The following is a 21,142-nucleotide window of genomic DNA, read 5'->3' as shown; positions in this document are numbered from 1 at the left end:
GAGGTGAATTATACTTTGCTCCTGGTGTGATCCATTCAACTCACGACAGAATTGCATAGAAATTACAACATGGAAACGAGACTTTCCGTCCAACCAGTCCATGTTGGTCTTTACTCTCCACGTGACCAGTAAGCCTGGTCTGATGCGCCTGCCCTGTTCCCATATCCCTTTATCCCACTTTTCCTTCAACAATCCTTAAATGTTGACATGGTCTCTGCTTCATTCACTAACTCTGCATTCCACAGTCTCTCAACCTGTGTGCAAAAAATTTCTCCGGCTCTCTGTCCTAAATCTCTTGCATTGAATTTTATTTTCATGTTCTCTCGTTCTAGACCCCACAACTACTGGAAATAGTCTGTTGTTTCTTCTCTTCTCCCATCCCTTCATAACTTAATGTGGAGATGCCGGTGATGGACTGGGGTTGACAATTGTAAACAATTTTACAACACCAAGTTATAGTCCAGCAATTTTATTTTAAATTCACAAGCTTTCGGAGGCTACCTCCTTCCTCAGGTGAACGATGTGGAAATGAAGTCCACGAAATGAAGTCGCATTTATAATTCACAGAACAATGCTTGGTGATAACAGACAGTTTTTTCAACTGCCCGTTGCCAAGGCAATCAGTGTGCAGACAGACAGGTGTTACCTGCCAGGTCTCAGAATATACAAATCACCAAAAAAAACAACAAACAAAAAAAAACAGAGATAGAGAGGTAGAAACATAGAAAAGACAGCAACTGACCCGTTATATTAAAAACAGATAACATTTGTTCGCTGGTGGGGTAACGTGTAGCGTGACATGAACCCAAGATCCCGGTTGAGGCCGTCCTCATGGGTGCGGAACTTGGCTATCAATTTCTGCTCGACGATTTTGCGTTGTCGTGTGTCTCGAAGGCCGCCTTGGAGTACGCTTACCCGAAGGTCGGTGGCTGAATGTCCTTGACTGCTGAAGTGTTCCCCGACTGGGAGGGAACCCTCCTGTTTGGCGATTGTTGCGCGGTGTCCGTTCATCCGTTGTCGCAGTGTCTGCATGGTCTCGCCAATGTACCATGCTCTGGGGCATCCTTTCCTGCAACGTATGAGGTAGACAACGTTGGCCGAGTCACAGGAGTATGAACCATGCACCTGGTGGGTGGTGTCCTCTCGTGTGATGGTGGTATCTGTGTCGATGATCTGGCATGTCTTGCAGAGGTTACCGCGGCAGGGTTGTGTGGTGTCGTGGACGCTGTTCTCTTGAAAGCTAGGTAATTTGCTGCGAACGATGGTCTGTTTGAGGTTGGGTGGCTGTTTAAAGGCGAGTAGTGGAGGTGTGGGGATGGCCATAGCGAGGTGTTCGTCGTCATTGATGACATGTTGAAGGCTGCGGAGAACATGGCGTAGTTTCTCCGCTCCGGGGAAGTACTGGACGACAAAGGGTACTCTGTTGGTTGCGTCCCGTGTTAGTCTCCTGAGGAGGTCTATGCGATTTTTTGCTGTGGCCCGTCGGAACTGTCGATCGATGAGTCGAGCGTCATATCCCGTTCTTACTAGGGCGTCTTTCAGCGTCTGTAGGTGTCCATCGCGTTCCTCCTCGTCTGAGCAGACCCTGTGTATTCGCAGGGCCTGTCCATAGGGGATGGCCTCTTTGACGTGGTTAGGGTGGAAGCTGGAAAAGTGGAGCATCGTGAGGTTGTCCGTGGGCTTGCGGTAGAGTGAGGTGCTGAGGTGCCCGTCTTTGATGGAGATTCGTGTGTCCAAGAAAGAAACTGATTCTGAGGAGTAGTCCATGGTGAGCTTGATGGTGGGATGGAACTTGTTGATGTTATCGTGTAGTCTCTTCAGTGATTCTTCGCCGTGGGTCCATAGAAAGAAAATGTCGTCGATGTATCTGGTGTATAGTGTTGGTTGGAGGTCTTGTGCAGTGAAGAAGTCCTGCTCGAACTTGTGCATGAAAATGTTGGCGTATTGGGGTGCGAATTTGGTCCCCATGGCTGTTCCGTGTGTTTGGGTAAAGAACTGGTTATCGAAGGTGAAGACATTGTGATCCAGGATGAAGCGGATGAGTTGTAGGTTGGCGTCCGGAGATTGGCTGTTGTTGGTGTTGAGTATTGATGCTGTCGCAGCGATGCCGTTATCGTGGGGGATACTGGTGTAGAGTGCCGAGACGTCCATCGTGGTGAGAAGTGTTCCTGGTTCAACTGGTCCGTGGGTACTGAGTTTTTGTAGGAAGTCTGTAGTGTCGCGACAGAAGCTGGGGGTTCCCTGTACGATGGGTTTCAGGATGCCCTCGATGTATCCAGAGAGGTTCTCACACAGAGTTCCGTTGCCTGATACGATAGGACGTCCGGGTGTGTTGGCTTTGTGTATCTTTGGGAGGCAGTAGAAGTCTCCCACGCGGGGAGTACGTGGGATGAGAGTGCGTAGGATGCTTTGAAGGTCTGGATCGAAGGTCTTGATCAGTTTGTTGAGCTGGTGGGTGTGTTCTTTGGTCGGGTCTGCGGGTAACCGTCTGTAGTGTTCCTGGTTGTCCAGTTGTCGGTATGCTTCTTTGCAATAGTCCGTTCTGTTCTGTATGACTATGGCAGACAGAGGGATCCGCGGTACAGCAACCGAAGAGGAAAGAGTCAAACTGGACTCCTCCAGAGGGTCGCTGCCCTCAGCTGGACATGTCTGCTCAAGCTGTCAGGAAATGCGTCAATGCCAGATTCATCAGCCGCACTCAGAAGACAGTCCAGAATGTCACCCGAGCACAACGCAACGCCATCAACGCTCTCAAGACCAACCGCAACATCGTCATCAAACCAGCGGACAAAGGAGGAGCCATAGTCATACAGAACAGAACGGACTATTGCAAAGAAGCATACCGACAACTGGACAACCAGGAACACTACAGACGGTTACCCGCAGACCCGACCAAAGAACACACCCACCAGCTCAACAAACTGATCAAGACCTTCGATCCAGACCTTCAAAGCATCCTACGCACTCTGATCCCACGTACTCCCCGCGTGGGAGACTTCTACTGCCTCCCAAAGATACACAAAGCCAACACACCCGGACGTCCTATCGTATCAGGCAACGGAACCCTGTGTGAGAACCTCTCTGGATACATCGAGGGCATCCTGAAACCCATCGTACAGGGAACCCCCAGCTTCTGTCGCGACACTACAGACTTCCTACAAAAACTCAGTACCCACGGACCAGTTGAACCAGGAACACTTCTCACCACGATGGACGTCTCGGCACTCTACACCAGTATCCCCCACGATGACGGCATCGCTGCGACAGCATCAATACTCAACACCAACAACAGCCAATCTCCGGACGCCATCCTACAACTCATCCGCTTCATCCTGGATCACAATGTCTTCACCTTCGATAACCAGTTCTTTACCCAAACACACGGAACAGCCATGGGGACCAAATTCGCACCCCAATACGCCAACATTTTCATGCACAAGTTCGAGCAGGACTTCTTCACTGCACAAGACCTCCAACCAACACTATACACCAGATACATCGACGACATTTTCTTTCTATGGACCCACGGCGAAGAATCACTGAAGAGACTACACGATAACATCAACAAGTTCCATCCCACCATCAAGCTCACCATGGACTACTCCTCAGAATCAGTTTCTTTCTTGGACACACGAATCTCCATCAAAGACGGGCACCTCAGCACCTCACTCTACCGCAAGCCCACGGACAACCTCACGATGCTCCACTTTTCCAGCTTCCACCCTAACCACGTCAAAGAGGCCATCCCCTATGGACAGGCCCTGCGAATACACAGGGTCTGCTCAGACGAGGAGGAACGCGATGGACACCTACAGACGCTGAAAGACGCCCTAGTAAGAACGGGATATGACGCTCGACTCATCGATCGACAGTTCCGACGGGCCACAGCAAAAAATCGCATAGACCTCCTCAGGAGACTAACACGGGACGCAACCAACAGAGTACCCTTTGTCGTCCAGTACTTCCCCGGAGCGGAGAAACTACGCCATGTTCTCCGCAGCCTTCAACATGTCATCAATGACGACGAACACCTCGCTATGGCCATCCCCACACCTCCACTACTCGCCTTTAAACAGCCACCCAACCTCAAACAGACCATCGTTCGCAGCAAATTACCTAGCTTTCAAGAAAACAGCGTCCACGACACCACACAACCCTGCCGTGGTAACCTCTGCAAGACATGCCAGATCATCGACACAGATACCACCATCACACGAGAGGACACCACCCACCAGGTGCATGGTTCATACTCCTGTGACTCGGCCAACGTTGTCTACCTCATACGTTGCAGGAAAGGATGCCCCAGAGCATGGTACATTGGCGAGACCATGCAGACACTGCGACAACGGATGAACGGACACCGCGCAACAATCGCCAAACAGGAGGGTTCCCTCCCAGTCGGGGAACACTTCAGCAGTCAAGGACATTCAGCCACCGACCTTCGGGTAAGCGTACTCCAAGGCGGCCTTCGAGACACACGACAACGCAAAATCGTCGAGCAGAAATTGATAGCCAAGTTCCGCACCCATGAGGACGGCCTCAACCGGGATCTTGGGTTCATGTCACGCTACACGTAACCCCACCAGCGAACAAATGTTATCTGTTTTTAATATAACGGGTCAGTTGCTGTCTTTTCTATGTTTCTACCTCTCTATCTCTGTTTTTTTTTGTTTGTTGTTTTTTTTGGTGATTTGTATATTCTGAGACCTGGCAGGTAACACCTGTCTGTCTGCACACTGATTGCCTTGGCAACGGGCAGTTGAAAAAACTGTCTGTTATCACCAAGCATTTTTCTGTGAATTATAAATGCGACTTCATTTCGAGGACTTCATTTCCACATCGTTCACCTGAGGAAGGAGGTAGCCTCCGAAAGCTTGTGAATTTAAAATAAAATTGCTGGACTATAACTTGGTGTTGTAAAATTGTTTACAATTCATAACTTAAAGAAACAACTCATCAAATCATCCTTTAATCTCCTCTGTTCTAATGAAAACAGCCCCGATTTTTAATGTCTTTCTTCATATTTGTATTTCCTCAAACCAGGCAGCATCCTAGGGAATCTGTGTTGCATCTCAATATTGGCTCAACATCCTCCCTATCTCTAGTGCGGAGCCCAAAATGACACATGGTCTCCAACCGTGGTCTTACTAAAGTTTCATGTAGATTCACTATTACGTTTTAACTTTGATATTCTGTACCATTAGCTTTTTTAAGGCTTTATCCACTTGAGGTGCTGCTTTTAATGTGTTATGAACCAGAGCTCTCAATCCCTCTGTTCATCCACATCACCCACCTTTCCCCACACCTATTCAAAATATAATTATTGCTTTCATTTTTTTAACCAAAATGTACCACTTCACGATTATTAACAATGAATTGCGTCCGCTACTTTTTCCTCAATCCACCATCTTCTCAGTATCCCCTTGCAGATTCTTTTGGACCTCAGAATTATTTACTATGCCTCCTATTTTAATATCATCTGCAAATTTGGACACCACTCCCTCTAGCCCTACATCCAAATTATTGATGTACACAATGAACAGAAGCGGTCCCAGTGCAGAGCCCTGTGGGACGCTGCTACCTCATTCCATCCACTCTGGAAAAACAGAACAAGATCTAGCAATGCCCCTTCCCCTGTTGTCATACGAACATACTGCTTGAGGAAGGAGACCTGCACACATTTTTAGGAACTCTTTTCTCCATTTACTCGCACCCTATCCCAATTAATGAATGGGCAATTAAAACCTCCTGGAACAATTTTGTTGTTCCTACACTGGAGTGTCAGCCGTGGCTCTGTTGGTAGCACTCTCGCCTCTGAATCAAGAGATTGTGGGTTCAAGACCCTTTCCAGGGCCTTGAGCACATAATCTAGGCTGACACTTCAGTGCGGCACTGAGGGAGGTGCTGCACTGTCAGATGTGGGTCTTTTGGATGAGATATTCTGCTCTCTCAGGTGGACGCAGAAGATCCCATGGCACTATTTGATGAATAAGGGAGTTTTCCTGGTGTCCTGTTTAACATTTAACCCTCAACCAACACAGTGACTACAAATGCACTTTTAAAATATTTTCTTAATCATCTCCCTGATCTCTCGACAGATTTCCTTCTCCATTTCCTCCTACAATTAGGGGGCTTGTAGTACAAAGAAATAATTTGCATTTATATAGCACCTTTCACGGCCTCAGGACATCCCAAAGCACTTTACAGCCTGTGAAGTATAGTCACTGTTGTAATGTAGGAAATGCAGCAGCCAATTTGTGCACAGCAAGCTCCCACAAATAGCAAAGGAGATAATGACCAGATAATCTGATTTTTTTTAAGTGATGTTGGTTGAGGGATAAATATTGGCCAGGACATGGTGGAGAACTTGCTTGCTCTCCTTTGATATGGTGCCATGGGATATTTTACATCCACCTGAGAGTGCAGACTTGGTTTAATGTCTCATCTGATGGCACCTCTGACAGTGCAGCACTCCCTCAGTACTGCACTGGGAATGCCAGTCTGGATTTTATGCTCAAGTCTCTAGAGTGGGACTTGAACCCACAACCTTCTGACCCAGAGGCGAGAGTGCTACCCACTGAGCCATGGCTGACAACAAATGTCAGTGTGAAAGAAAACATGGGTGAGAAGGTACGTTGACAATCGGGCAGGCCCAGGGCGAGAAATTGGAGGAATTTTTGTGTCACATTCTCTCCTCGTTCTGCTGTTCAAAGGTGCCTGGACCACAGAGCTGCTGGCCAGCAAGAGGCTGTCGAGAAACCTCCAGCGGTACATTGAAGCGCTGCGGAAATTCCCAAGGAATTGGCCTGGGGTTAGCTCCGCACTTGAACCGGGTGAACCTGCTGCGTTACCGCAGCCAAGACAACCCAAAGCACCGAAGAAGGTCACTGCAAAGCCAAAGACAATCACCCCAAAGCCAAAAAAGCCCACCGTGAAGCCGGGGATTGAGGTGGTGACCGAATCTCAAACGCCAACTGAGGCGCCGGCTGTGAGAAATGTTAAAAAGGATGAGAAATTCTGGGAATTTTATAACCAACCTCTTCCACCGCTGTAAACCTGAGACTGCTCAGGTCCAACTGGTCCTTTGCAATTAGACCATGTAACGAATGAAATCTTTCATATAGGGAGGGGGATGGTTTACACAGGTACTGAGCGCACGTTGAGATCACTTGTCTCCCTCCTTTGAATCATGTGGCCGTATTCTGACGTTGTAGCAGGAACTCACTCTTTCAATCTAAGTTTCAGCTCTACCTGAGGGGTATTGATAGAGTAGATGGGGAGAAACTATTTCCACTGGTAGGAGGGTCGGTAACCAGAGGACACAGATTTGAGACAATTGGAATCACAGAATCATACGGCCCAGAAGGAGGCCAATCGGCCCATCGTGCCTGTGCCGGCTCTTTGAAAGAGCTATCCAATTACTCCCACTCCCCATAGCCCTGCAATTTTTCCCTTCAAGTGTTTATCGAATTCCCTTTTGAAAGTTACTTTTGAATCTGCTTCCACCGCCCTTTCAGGCAGCGCATTCCAGATCATAACAACTCGCTGCGTAAAATAATTTCTCCTCATCTCCCCCCTGGTTCTTTTGCCGATTACCTTAAATCCGTGTCCTCTGGCTATCGATCCTCCTGCCAGTGGAAACAATTCCTCCCTATCTACTCTATCAAAACCCCTCATAATTTTGAACACCTCGATTAAATCTCCCTTTAGCCCTCTCTGCCCTAAGGGGAACAATCCCAGCTTCTCCAGCCTCTCTACATAACTGAAATGAACTGAAGTCTCTCATCCCTGGTACCATTCTAGTAAATCTCCTCTGCACTCTCTCCATAATTAGCAAAAAAAAATCCAGGGGGAAAATTAGGAGAATTTTTTTTCACTCAGTTGTTCTGATCTGGAATGCGCTGCCTGAAAGGGCGGTGGAAGCAGATTTAGTAGTAACTTTCAAAAGGGAATTGGATAAATAGTTGAAAAGGAGATATTTACAGGGCTACGGGGAAAGAGCAGGGGAGTGGGACTAATTGGATAGCTCTTTCAAAGAGCTGGCACAGGCACCATGGGCTGAATGGCCTCTTGTGCTGTATGATTCTATGAGTCCCTACCATCAGTTTGTTGGCATTTTATTAACCCTTCGACTGCTGACAGGTCCAGGGAAATGACAGTCTCCCTGAGTTCACCAGTTTTACAAGTTTCAGCTCACGCACTGTGACTCTGGAACAACTACTAATATTACAGTAACAATGCTGGTCTGATGTCAGGAGCACCATTATTATTGTTATATTAAAGTACAAATATAAATCCCTAAAACATCCTTAAGGGGAAATAAAACAATTTTGACTTTTATTCGACTTGCCTTGCACTCTTCCCCATCTCTGTCCTTTTCCTTTCTCTCTGTCCTATTTTATTTTAAAATTATAATTTCTACCTAATCCGTACTTTATATTTCCCTAAGAGACCATAAAGCAGTGTTTCCCTTTGCGCCCAGTTCTCACTGGAGGTAAGAAATAACTTAAAAAAAAATCTTGTAGTGTTGCCAGGCCTTGAACATGTGACTCCTGTGATTTGGTGCTCATGCTTTTTAATGGCTTTTTTCAAGTTTAAATTTTCTGCTTGAATGGCGAATTTTGGGTCACTCCTGTAAGTGGTTTAAGAGTCTTGTGTTTAGGGATGCTGGCTGTACTGCCCAGTATCTCACTAGGACCCCCTTATGATCTGAACTGGATTTTGTGGTCTAGAAAATTGTTTGTGCCAGCCTGCGTCGGAACGGGCAGGCCCAAGGCCCACTCGATATTGGGCCTCGGGCCTCTTTTACGTGTTTCCTGCAAGCTGCAATCACCTGTGGGCTTCCCCAGGCAGCTCAGTGGCGAAAAGGCCAACTGTTCCATTTAGCCTGTCCCATACAGTCGCGATGCCTTATGCCTCACAATACGGACATTCCTTATGCACCAGGAGCGGTGTAACCTCCTGGGAGCGGCGAAAAACCAGGTAACTGCCAGACCAATCGGGGGGAGAAAAAACCTGGAAAATTCCTCTCCGACCGGAAACTATTCCCAGAGACCAGACTGACCCTGATTTATATTACAAAGGACTTACCTCTTGTACGACATAACGTGTCGAGCTCTCTCTTGAAGGTACACAGCTAATCAGCGTTCATAGCATGAGTTGGCAACCACAGGTCGTCTATTCTCTGGGTAAAGGAGAGCCACCCAATGTCCATACTAGTTCATCCCTTACGTAACTTGTAAGCATGACCCTTGGTCATCCCTATCCTATTCCGTTGAAATCATTTATCCAAGTAAACACAATCTAGACTCTTCATTATTTTATAAAGCTCGATCAAGTTGCCTGCAGTTGTAGTATAGGGTAACTTCCCCCCCCCTCCCAATTGTACACCACTGTGCCCCCTTCTCTGGTGGGCCTGTCCTGCCAATGGGACAGGACGTACACAGGAATGGCGATGGAGGAGTCTGGGACTTTGGCTGATAGTCATACTCACAGAATCATACCTATGTTGGGCTGTTGCTTGACTAGTCTGCGGGACAGCTCTCCCAACTTTGGTTACTGAGGAGGACTTTGCAGGGTCGACTGGGTTGGGCGTGGCTTTGCCATGTCCTGATTCAATGCCTTGGTCGCAACTCACTGATCCGTCCGGTTTGATTCTCCTTTTTCTTTACATGGAAACATAGAAAATAGGAGCAAGAGTAGGCCATTCGGCCCTTCGGGCCTGCTCCGCCATTCAAAATGATCATGGCCGATCGTCTAACTTAGTACCCTGTTCTCGCTTTTTCCCCATATCCCTTGATCCCTTTAGCATTAAGAAATATATCCATCTCCTTCTTGAATACATCTAATGACTTGACCTCCACTGCCTTCTGTGGTACAGAATTCCACAGGTTCACCACCCTCTGAGTGAAGAAATTTCTCCTCATCTTGGTTCTAAGTGGCATACCCCGTATCCTGAGACTGTGACCCCTGGCTCTGGACTCCCCAGCCATCGGGAATATCCTCCCTGCATCTAGTCTGTCTAGTCCTGTTAGAATTTTATATGTTTCGATGAGATCACCTCTCATTCTTCTAAACTCTAGTGAATATAGGCCTAGTCGACCCAATCTCTCCTCATATATCAGTCCTGCCATCCGTGGAATCAGTCTGGTAAACCTTCGTTGCACTCCCTCTGTGGCAAGGACATCCTTCCTCAGATAAGGAGACCAAAACTGCACACAATACTCCAGACGTGGTCTCACCAAGGCCCTGTGCAACTGCAGTAAGACATCCCTGTTCCTGTACTCAAACCCTCTTGCAATGAACGCCAACATACCATTCGCCTTCCTAACTGCTTGCTGCACCTGAATGCTCGCTTTCTGGTGGTTTGATACAACTGAGTGGATTATTAGGCCAATTCAGAAGGCAGTTAAGAGTCAACAGGGATCACTAATAGGTCAGACCGGGTAAGGTCAGCAGGTTTTGTTCCCTAAAGGACATTAATGAACCAATGGTTTTTTGTGACAATTTGACAGCTTCACGGTCACTTTTAATGGACCAGCTATTTTTATTTCCAGAGTTTTTAAAAAACTGAATTCAAATTCTTAACCTGCTGTGGTGGAATTTGAACTCTTATTGACCAGATTATTAGTCCAGGTCTCTGGAATACCCAGGCCAGTAAAAAAAGAAGTCAAATTTGAATAAGGAAAGAGACAACTCCTTTTCTCTCATTGTCTACAGATGTTGTAAATTGGAATCTCTGTCTGAGTAGAAAGTGCTACAAGCTAAAGAAAAATATTCCACTATGTACAGCTGACTGAGCGTTATCTGCTTAGACTGCACAATCCAAATTCAGCTCGCAGCGTTAAAGCTCTGGGGAAAAAGCATCAACATCCTTTTTTGGGAAAGGAAGAGGCCTTAAATTTTAAAACTGTAATGAAGACATTAAACAACACAAAATGGACTAATTTAATCGTGTTATTGTGAAATGAGTATTTTCTGAATTGTTTTATTTTGTTTAAACCCTTATTTTGGATATTAGAAATTTCAGTTAGTGAGGGAAAAAAATGTCAGATTAAAAAAAACCATTCAGCAGGCACTTTGAGAGGATTGTGATAATCCAGTGGCCAGATTGTCCGCAGGGATGAGTTTACAAAGGCATGTTTTATTCTAAATGTGAGCATAGGAACTTATAATTTTAAAAATGGACACAAAGTGTGACAAAAGCATGATAAAAGGAAGTCAAGTGGCATGGACAAGAAACGTAAGATGTTTAATATGGATAGATTTATTTTATATTTATTGTTAAATAACAAGTTATGGCAATTTGGGAAGCAGAGACGTGTAGTTGGCCGGAGCAGAGCAGTGCGGGCTGAGGAGTTGGCCATTACAAAACAGACTACATCACCACCACTGGTGGGAGGCTATAATTACAGCATTACAAGTTTGCATAGGCAGTTAGCATTATAAATGTGACGATTGTAGTTTATAATTGGAAAAATTGACATTAAGCTGTGACAAAAACATGACAACAGGAAGTAAGGTTTTGTAGACAGGAGGTGCATGTGGACCTAAGGTTTTTTTATAATATATAGACATTGATAAGATTGCCCCTCATATTGAGGATGACTGCATCATTAGAAGTTTCTCAGGTGTCCGAGAGCATCTGCGATTTGTTATCACTCAGATTTTATCAAAAAACTGTATTTTCGCTGCCTCCGGGACTCACTCTCGGAGAGTCTAGAACTAGGGGGGCATAGACTCAGGATAAGGGGGTCGGACATTTAAGACTGAGATGAGGAGGAATTTCTTCACTCAGAGGGTTGTGAATCTTTGGAATTCTCTACCCCAGAGGGCTGTGGACGCTCAGTCATTGAGTATACTCAAGGCTGAGATCGGTAGAGTTTTGGACTCTAGGGGAATCAAGGGATATGGGGATCGGGCGGGAAGTGGAGTTGAGGTCGAAGATTAGCCACGATCTGATTGAACGGCGGAGCAGGCTCGAGGGGCCGTATGCCCTGCTCCTATTTCTTATGAACCAGCAGTAAAGTATTGACAGTAATAATACTGCGGCAACTGAAAGATGCTGGTACGCTTGAGACTTTCCGCGACCGGTGGGACTGGACGGCATCCTTGACCAGAACAATAAAATTATTATTTGACCCTGTTTACTATTTGTTTTTGATTTGCTTTTAAAAAATAAAGTTACACCCTAACTTCCCCCTTCTTATAAAAGGGGGGCCTTAACACACAAAAAAATAACAAGGAGGTATCATTGGGGGGGGGGGGAAATCCTTATTTAAAGGGGCTAAAATAAAACCTGCAAGATCAGGGTCATACTCCCTCTGGTCATTCAGAACCTGTCAATCACATGAGTTTACAATGGAGAACTACAACTCCCAGCATGCCGCGTGGCGGCTGACTACAACTCCCAGGGAGCAGTGCGGCGGGTGTGACGTGTTTTGTTTAGGGGAGGGAGGGGGGAGGAGAGCGTCAGATGGGAGATGAAGATGGCGGAGGGGAAGGAGCCGAATAACAAGTGGGTTCGGCTGAATGTCGGGGGCACTCACTTCCTGACCACCCGGCAGACCCTGTGCCGCGAGGAGAAGTCGTTCCTGTACCGGCTGTGCCAGGAGGAAGGGGAGCTGCTGTCGGACCGGGTGAGGCCGGGGGGGTGGTGGTGGAGGGGGAGGGGGAGGGGGAGTGTAGGCCCGAGTGGGAGAGAGAGGAGAGGAGGGGGAGGGTGAGGTGAGGAGAAGAAGAGAAGGGTGAGGGGAGGGGGAGGGTGAGGAGAGGAAGAGAAGGGTGAGGGGAGGGAGAGGAGGGTGAGGAGAGGAGGAGGAGGAGGGGGGTGGGGAGGGGGTTGAGGAGAGAGGGGAGGGGGTTGAGGGGGAGGGGGGTGAGGAGAGGAGTCCCCCATCGGTATTATCCTGGGGAGAAACCCTCACAGACTCGGGGACAGGCCCCTCGAAACCATCACTGACCAATATCAACTCGAGGGAGAAATCCTGACCCATTCGAAACAGAGAGATCAGTGTAAACACAGACAGTGATGTCCAGTCACAAGAGGTTGCAGGAAGGGCTACTGTCCCCACATTCAGAGGCCAAGGGGCCAGTGTAGACACAGGAAAGGTCATCGACCTGAAAATTTAACTTTTTAAAAAAAAAAGCAGAAAATGCTGGGAAAACACTCAGCAGGTCAGGCAGCATCTGTGGAGAGAGAAACAGAATTGACGTTTTAGGTCATAGAAATTTACGGCGCAGAAGGAGGCCGCTCGGCCCGTCGTGTCCGTGCCGGCCGAGAAAGGGCCATCCAGCCTAATCCCGCTTTCCTGTTCTTGGTCCGTAGCCTTGTAGGTTACGGCACTTCAAGTTGCACATCCAAGTACTTTTTAAATGCGATGAGGGTTTCTGCCTTTCATCAGAACTGGGAGGTGATCGAGATTTTAACTATTTAAGCGAGTGCGGTGCCAGGGAAAAAGGGGCAGGAAAAGAACAAAGGTGAAAGTCTGCGATAGGGTGGAGGGCAGGAGTGATTAATTGACAAAAGGGATGACGGTGAAAGGCAAAAAGGGGTGGTAATGGGACAAGTAAGGAAACAAAAGATGGGTCTAGAGGAGATATAAATGGTTACAGCAGAATAGCAGGAGGGGGGGAAACATGGAAAAATCTGGCATGGAGAAGAAGGCTCCTGTGGCCCGGGAATGTGGTGGAGAAAGGTAGGTAGACCCCAGGGGTGCTGACCACCCCACCAGCAGTATAGCGATAACTGTTTCTCTCTCCACAGATGCTGCCTGACCTGCTGAGTGTCTTCCAGTATTTTTCATTTCCGAGACCGAGGGACCATTATAGACACAGGGTACGGAGCTAGGAGAGGCTGCAGTCAGAGTAAGAGTTCATAACACAGTCAGTATAAACACAGGGAAAATTCCTCACAATCAGGAGGGATACCCCAGAACAGCAGTAAAAGTAACTGATGCAGAACCAGTATAATCACAAAGACACACTGGAGAGATTGCAACCAGAGTTAGTGTTATTGAACTATTCAGTGATCAAAAGGATCAGTATAAACACAGGTAGCCTATAACGAGGATTTGTCAGGAGAGGCTGCACGCAGTAGTGGCTATCAAAGCAATATCAGTAACCAATGCAAGATCAGTATAAACACACAGAGGGATGCTGAAACAGACTTTGGGAGGCTGCAGAAGGTAGAGTAAGGAATATTAATCAAACAGTCAGAGTAAACGGAATAAAAACAAAATACTGAAAATGCACAGCAGGTCAGTCAGCATTTGTAAAGAGAAAATACAGGTTATGACACTTTGTGCATTCCTTCATCAAAACTGATTAACGAAGGCAGTTTAAGGTCTCATTTAGAGAAATTCAACAATGCAACACTCCTAGATTATGATTTCAAATGTTGACATGAGGCTTGAACCTACAACGTTCTGATGCAGAGGCAAGTGTGGTACAAACTGTCCTCGCAGAGAGAATTCTCTTTTAAATAGACTGAGAGGTAAGGTTGTTTTCAGATTGGGTAGTGGTTGTTAATCAAAACAGTAACCAGTAGTAGTTTAACAATCCATCAAACTGTCCGTACAAAAACACATCCGATCTGGGGGTGGAGATGGGAATTCTTTTCATACCGATTGTGGCAGGAGGAGGAATAACTGTGTTGGAGTGTTGACCAAAACCGGATTGTCAAAGCATGATAATTTATAGATACTGGCTCATGAGTAAAATATATTCAAATTAATCTTGACTGTGATCCAGCTAACAGTGGTATTTTCCCTCACATTACGTGATCAGCAAAAATGCTAATTGTAAAAAATTAGCAGCACGCTCAGAACTTGGCATGTTCCTCAAACTGACAAACTAAAACCGTAGTGAATTAAGACTTTAGTTTATCTGGTGGGGGAAGGAATGCTGGCTGAGATGTTCAGACCTAAGCTTCCTCTCGTGCTTCTGTCATCTGGCACCACATTGCATGTAACAAGGAGTTGAAGGATGGCAGGAACTAGGGCACAGGCTGTTACTTCTGCGACTTGTCTTTTGTTGTCTCCTCTCTCTGCCAGCTGTAAGTATCCTACATGAAACGAGTTTGGGCTTGTCAGTGGGTGTGAGTCCAGAGTGCAAGATTGCTGTTTATCTTGAACAGCTGTGGCTAAGCCAGCAGAGTTACTTCGAGAGGCCATATTAGGGTTGCCAACCCTCCAGGATTGCCCTGGAGCCGCCGGGAATTAAAGATTAATCTCCAAGACACTGCTGCGAGCAACACCCGGGAGAAAAAACATAGGGGCATTTAAAAAAAAAAGTTTTTTTTTTCACTTTCTTTAGACACTTTTGTTTATTTGTTCTAAAAATATTGGGAATGGGGGGAGAAAAAAGGATTTTTAGGATGAATCTTGACTGTGAGTCAATCAGGTGACTTAAGAGTGTATTCGCTTTCCAGTTGGCGGTTGGAAGTCTCTGTGTCACGAGGATGGACATGTTGGCCGATCATTGGCAGGAGTGTGGGGACAGGGTGGTTGGAGACAGGAGGTCATGTGATGATAAACTCCAGGAATCCGTCTAGTCTGAGTTGGCAACCCTATGCCATATAGGTGGCTGGTATGAGAAGTAGATCTTGGTGCTTTTCTGAAGTTAAAGTGGGTTTTTGGAATAGGGTCGGGGGAATCTCTGTTTTGACCTGATCTGGAAACGTATGAAGCCGATTAAAGGAATGGAAATTACTTCCATTCTCCAGCATTGACTTCCCTCACCCTGATGAGCAAAGCTTTTCTTTAGTAAATAAATAGGTGATCGTTACAACTTGTTAACTTACTGCAGGGGCTTTGGCTACGCTCTAAATGTTGAGGATGAAGCAAACTGATACAACAGAGGTGATGATACTGTATGCAGCCTGCTCAGTAAAGTGAGGAAGATATTCCAATATCTTTCTGTGATTTATAATTTGCTGATTTGAAGCTGTCAAACATGTAGTGGATCCTTGTGTAATTTAAGAGGGTCAGGAGCTGGATCCAGTGTTTACTGTGGGTAAATGAAGAGTCAGGCGTATAGGTTAGAAAGGGCTGAGAAGAACTATTGAAAAACAGCAAGAAAAAGACTTGGAAAGAGGCAGTAGTATTTATTAAAAACTTTTTAAAAAGAAAAAGCTGAACAGGAACTGAAGGGTTCCCATTGTTCTGAAGGTCAGCAAACAGAATTGAGATTCTTCTCTTAGGTGTGGCAAGGAACAAAAAGAGCTATGGTTTGTAGGGTTTCTGTTAACCTGCGGATTCAGGTTTACGCTGCACTCTTGAAGTTGGAGTCAAGCTGGGGCCTGGTTCCATGGATACCAGCTGGCATCTGAGTGGTTATTCTGGATGGTGAGTGTCAGGAGGCTATTTGACATGGAAGGAATCACAGCCTAGTCCAAATTGAAAATTTCGAAACTGAGATTGATAGATATTTGTTAGGTAAGGGTATTAAGGGATACGGACCGAGGCAGGTAAATGGAGTTAAGATACAGATCAGCCATGATCTAATTGAATGGCAGAACAGGCTCGAGGGGCTGAATGGCCTCCTCCTGTTCCTATGTTTACCTGATATCCACACACACTTCCTGGCATGAATCACTGGAAAGCGACCAGGAACATGAACCCTGGGTGATTTCTTTCCCATTCCTAGCTGAGCCTCTACTGCTTTGCAGGCAATTAAAGGACTTTTTTCCTGTAAAGGAACTGTAATTTTAATCATGCAGTTTAACGACTCATCCGACAATACAGCACACCTTCGCTGGAGTGACGGCCTGAATTGTGTGCTCGGGTCCTGGAGTGGGACTTGAACCCACAACCTTTTGACTTGGAGGCAATAGCGCTGAGCCAAGCTGATCACTTGTAAAGATAGCACTCCACCCCTTCTCTGTTCTCCTTCCTAACAGACTCTTCTTGTTGCTCTTAAGCCTGATGTTAGAAGGTGCTGGAGAGTGGCTGGACAGAATTATTACTAAGATTTTAGTAAAACTAAATGGCAGGTATTATAGTAGGTACAGCACAGGAGGTCGTTCGACCCATCGTGCCGGCTCTTTGAGCTATCCAATTAGTCCCATTCTCCTGCACTTTCCCCATTGGCCTGTAAATTTCTTCCCTTCAAGTGTTTATCTAATTCCCTTTTGAAAGTTACTATTGAATCTGCTTCCACCGCCCTCTCAGGCAGCGCATTCCAGATCATTACAACTCACTGCGTAAAAATTGGTGTGAAACACTCAGCTGTAGATTTATAGCTTTCATCCTGGAAATGAGATTCTTTCAGTTGAATAACACAAGGGTGAATTGCAGGTGGTGGTGGTTTTGGGAGCAGATTGAGGCGATGAATTATGAGTATCACAGGAGGCACATTGTACAAAATTATAGTGTAACTTGAAGGCTGAGCTCTTATAATGATAGTGGGAAGAATTGAATTCCTTAATTGGTGTGAAGGTTTGTGAGTGGGGGCGGGGCAGGAAACTAGCCTTAGTACAGCTTGATCCCTGAAGAAATACAGATTGAGATCGGCAAAATCCTGGATCGAGGTTTTGTTGTGCTTCAGAATAAAAAGAGCAGCTAATTGATCATTTTTTTTTGCCCGAACGACCATTCACCAGTAGAATCTGAAAAGACAATTCCTTAAGAGTCTTCACAGATTGACTACACTTTTAAATGTGTAAAATTGGACCATGGGTTGAATATAGTTTGCTGAGCAGTAAGATCTGGTTAATTGTATAGATGTAAACAGATGATATATTTCTGTGGCAGTTTGCACGTAGAATGGGTTTTAATGCCTTGAAATTCAGTGCATGTGTTTACTAGAAACCAGCTGTATAAATAAATTACTGAGGTGTACTGGATTGGTGAATCTCTGGTGTGTTACATGTTCAGCAAAAAAAAAGTATGACGCAAGACATATTGCACAACATCGTAGTGTGCTGGCTTAACTGTGTTTTTGTCTATTGTTATTGGTGTTGATCCAGTAAATATGCCAGACAGCACTGTGTTCCCTGTTGGGCAACCTCTGCTGCACACCTTCCATTCCTGTGCATCCAAGATAACTTCAGTGGGCAGGGAATTGTGTAAGCTTATGCCTATTACTGCGCAGCAGGGCCGATTTATGTGCCACTCGCCCACCTTTTGGTTCGGCTGTATCTTCCAGAATAGTAAACCAGTGACTTTGTTCCTCAGGATGAGACGGGTGCGTATCTGATAGACCGGGATCCCACGTACTTTGGACCGATATTGAACTATCTCCGACATGGCAAACTTGTCATCAACAAGGAGCTGGCAGAGGAAGGTAAGGTGGTTGGTACACTTAGGAACATAGGATCAGGACTAGGCCATTCAGCCCCTCGAGCCTGTTCCCCCATTCAGTGAGGTCATGGCTGACCTGTATCCTAACTCCTTTTGCCTGCCTTGGTTCCATATCCCATAATATCCTTGGCTAGCAAAAATCTATCAACCTCAGATTTAAAATTATTCATTGAGCTAGTATCTAGTGCTTTTTGTGGGCGAGTGTTCCACACTTCTACAACCCTTTGCGTGATGAAGTGTTTCCTAATATCGCTCCTGAGCGGCCTGGCTCTGATTTTTAACATTATGTCCCCTTGTCCTGGACTCCCCCACCAGTGGAAAAAAGTTTCTTTCTACTCTATCAATTCCTTTCAAAATCCTACAAACCTCAATCAAATCACCCCTTAACCTTCTATATTCCAAGGAATACAAGCCTAGTTTAAATAATCTCTCCTCATAATCCAACTGTAGGCGCCCTGGTAACATTCTGGTTAACCTGCACTGCACTCCTTCCAAGGCCAATATATCCTTTCTAAGGGGCAGTGCCCAGAACTGTACACAGTACTCCAGATGTGGTCTAACCGGGGCTTTGTATAGCTGTAGCAAAACTTCCTCCCCTTTATATTCAAGCCCTCCAGATGTAAAGGCTAACATTCCAGTAGCCTTTTTGATTTTTCTTTTGTACCTGACTACAACATTTTGGACCCCTAAATCTCTTTGGACCTCCACTGTTCAGAGCTTTTCACCATTTAAAAAAAATACTTGGATCGATCGATCCTTTTTTGGTCCAAAATGGATGACCTCACACTTGCCTGCTTTGAAATCCATCTGCCACAGTTTTGTTTTTGTTTGCCTCATTGGGTCATAGAGCAAATAACCTTGAAGAATTGCTTGGTTACAGGTCCTGATTCATATTAATTACAAACTCAAAGGCTAATTTGACAACACACTTAAAGTGGGTTGGTCACATATGAAACAAAGCAGGTTTAATTTTTTTTTAATAAAGAGTGACTGTCATTTAAATGCTAAAATATTGATGAGCAGGGAGGTTGGACCATTAATCTTTATCCTGACCGTTCCACATGTCTTTTGGTAAAAGGTGGATCTTTAACTAATGTAGGACTAACACTCGATAGCAAAAGAGTTTCATTTAAATGATTCATAGCAGCCACTTCAAGTGTAGAAAAGGAGAGCACTTGAGTGTACATTTTTCACCCAAGGAATAATAGTTTGAGGAGTGAATTCCCAGGGAAGGTCATTGCGACAGTGTTCAAGAGACAATTTCTCGCCTTTCTGGAGAGAGGGATATGATAACAAAATGGATGGGTGGGTTTGATCTAAAAGCTTGTTGGACTCGGCCTTTTCCTGTATCTAAAATTCTTGTATTTTTTAATAAAATATTTGGCTGCTTGTCATTCACAATAGCAGGTCTGGGAAGTTAAAAATTCCAACAAATGTAAAACCAATAAAAATTGGGAAAGGTTCATTAACAATTATTATCAGCATTCAAGTAAAGTGATATCCTGTTATTATTATTGAGCGACAATAGGAGTCTCCTGTTTAACCAAGCTCAGTGATTTCAGAAACAAACTCACAGGCTTATAAAATGGCCACTTGCATTTGCCTGTGCTGATGGAAAGAGAGTACTTTATTATTTAGTACATTGGTGGATTTTTAGTTTACTCTCTGGATAGCAGAGATTTGGGAATAAAGTTCAGCAATCTGTTTTGTTGGGTTTTCTTAGAGTTCCCATTTAACAAGGATCCCACAGTCACGTTTTACGGGCCAGTATAAAGAAGGATGATTCTGGGTATTGGGGATTTAAGCTGTGAAGAAAGGTTGAGGAAGTTTTGGACTTGTTGAACTATAGATGATTATAGCACAGAAGGAGGCCATTGGCCCATTGTGTCTCTGGCAGCCTGTTGTTGGCACATCAAAAACTATTCCCACTACTCCACACTCTCCCTAAGGCCTTGTATCTTCCTCTTTTTCAAATATTTATCCTATTCTCCCTTAAAAGATGCAACAGCCTCTGACTCAAACACTTCTTGAGGCAAACCATTCCATGCTCCAACACACCCCTGTGTAATGAAATCTCTCCGAACTTCCTTAATTTTAAATCATTGACTTGTTACAGATTCTCCAGCCAGAGGAAATAGTCTTTCGTTATTCACCATATCAAAGCTCTTCACAATTTTAAAAACCATAATTAAACCTCCTCTTAACCTTCTCCGCTCCGGTGGAAATAGTCCAGTAACTCGCATCTATCCTCGTAACCTTATTTTCCCAATACTGGCATCATCCTGGTGAATTTACTCTATGGCATGAATGTCCTTTCTTTGGATTTAGATGATGTAACTGAAGTTTTCAAGATTATGAAGGTAACTGATTGAAGTAAATTGTTCGCCAAGGGGAAGGATTCAAATACCAAAGCACAATTTCAAAATTAAAGAAGGGAAGTTAGGCAATAGAGTTATGGAATAAGTTCCCAGGAAAAGCCATTGAAGTGGGTGTTTTAATTGGGTCAGGAGACAATCGGATGTAATTGTAGAGAGAGGGAGGAGAAGCGATGGAGGGATAGGGCAAGAAGCTCAGTGGGTGCAGTGATTATTGGGCTTAATTGTAGGGCCTGGTTGCCCTTTTCTGCTTCTAAAGATTGTTCAGTGCATTTTCAATTGTTCTAATGAGAAGACTAGCTCGTTTGTGCAAAGATTCATTTTCTGTTTTTTTTTAAGCAATCTGTGCTTCATTTTTTTCTCTCCATCCTTTCTGTTTGTACTCTTTTCCACGCCCCCCCCCCCCCCCAAAAAAAAATCTATCCTTTTGTCTTAACCACAGGACTCGCAAAGGAGGGCAAAGTG

At 45.3% G+C, this 21,142-nt stretch overlaps 1 protein-coding gene across 1 annotated transcript in view; it reads left to right on the top strand.

The window, feature by feature from the left end:
* The first annotated feature begins 12,463 nt into the window (after positions 1-12,463).
* Positions 12,464-21,142, top strand: part of LOC137305677 (BTB/POZ domain-containing protein KCTD5-like) — a 28,055-nt gene continuing 19,376 nt past the window's right edge. The window contains exons 1-2 of the mRNA XM_067974580.1: positions 12,464-12,638; positions 18,177-18,285. Of these exons, the coding sequence (XP_067830681.1) occupies positions 12,483-12,638; positions 18,177-18,285 (265 nt within the window). The 5' untranslated portion in view covers positions 12,464-12,482. The remainder of the gene's footprint in view (positions 12,639-18,176; positions 18,286-21,142) is intronic.

The sequence above is a fragment of the Heptranchias perlo genome, chromosome 40 (genome assembly GCF_035084215.1).
Source record: "Heptranchias perlo isolate sHepPer1 chromosome 40, sHepPer1.hap1, whole genome shotgun sequence".
Classification (NCBI taxonomy): Eukaryota; Metazoa; Chordata; class Chondrichthyes; order Hexanchiformes; family Hexanchidae; genus Heptranchias; species Heptranchias perlo.
This window is presented reverse-complemented; position numbering and strand designations above follow the sequence as displayed.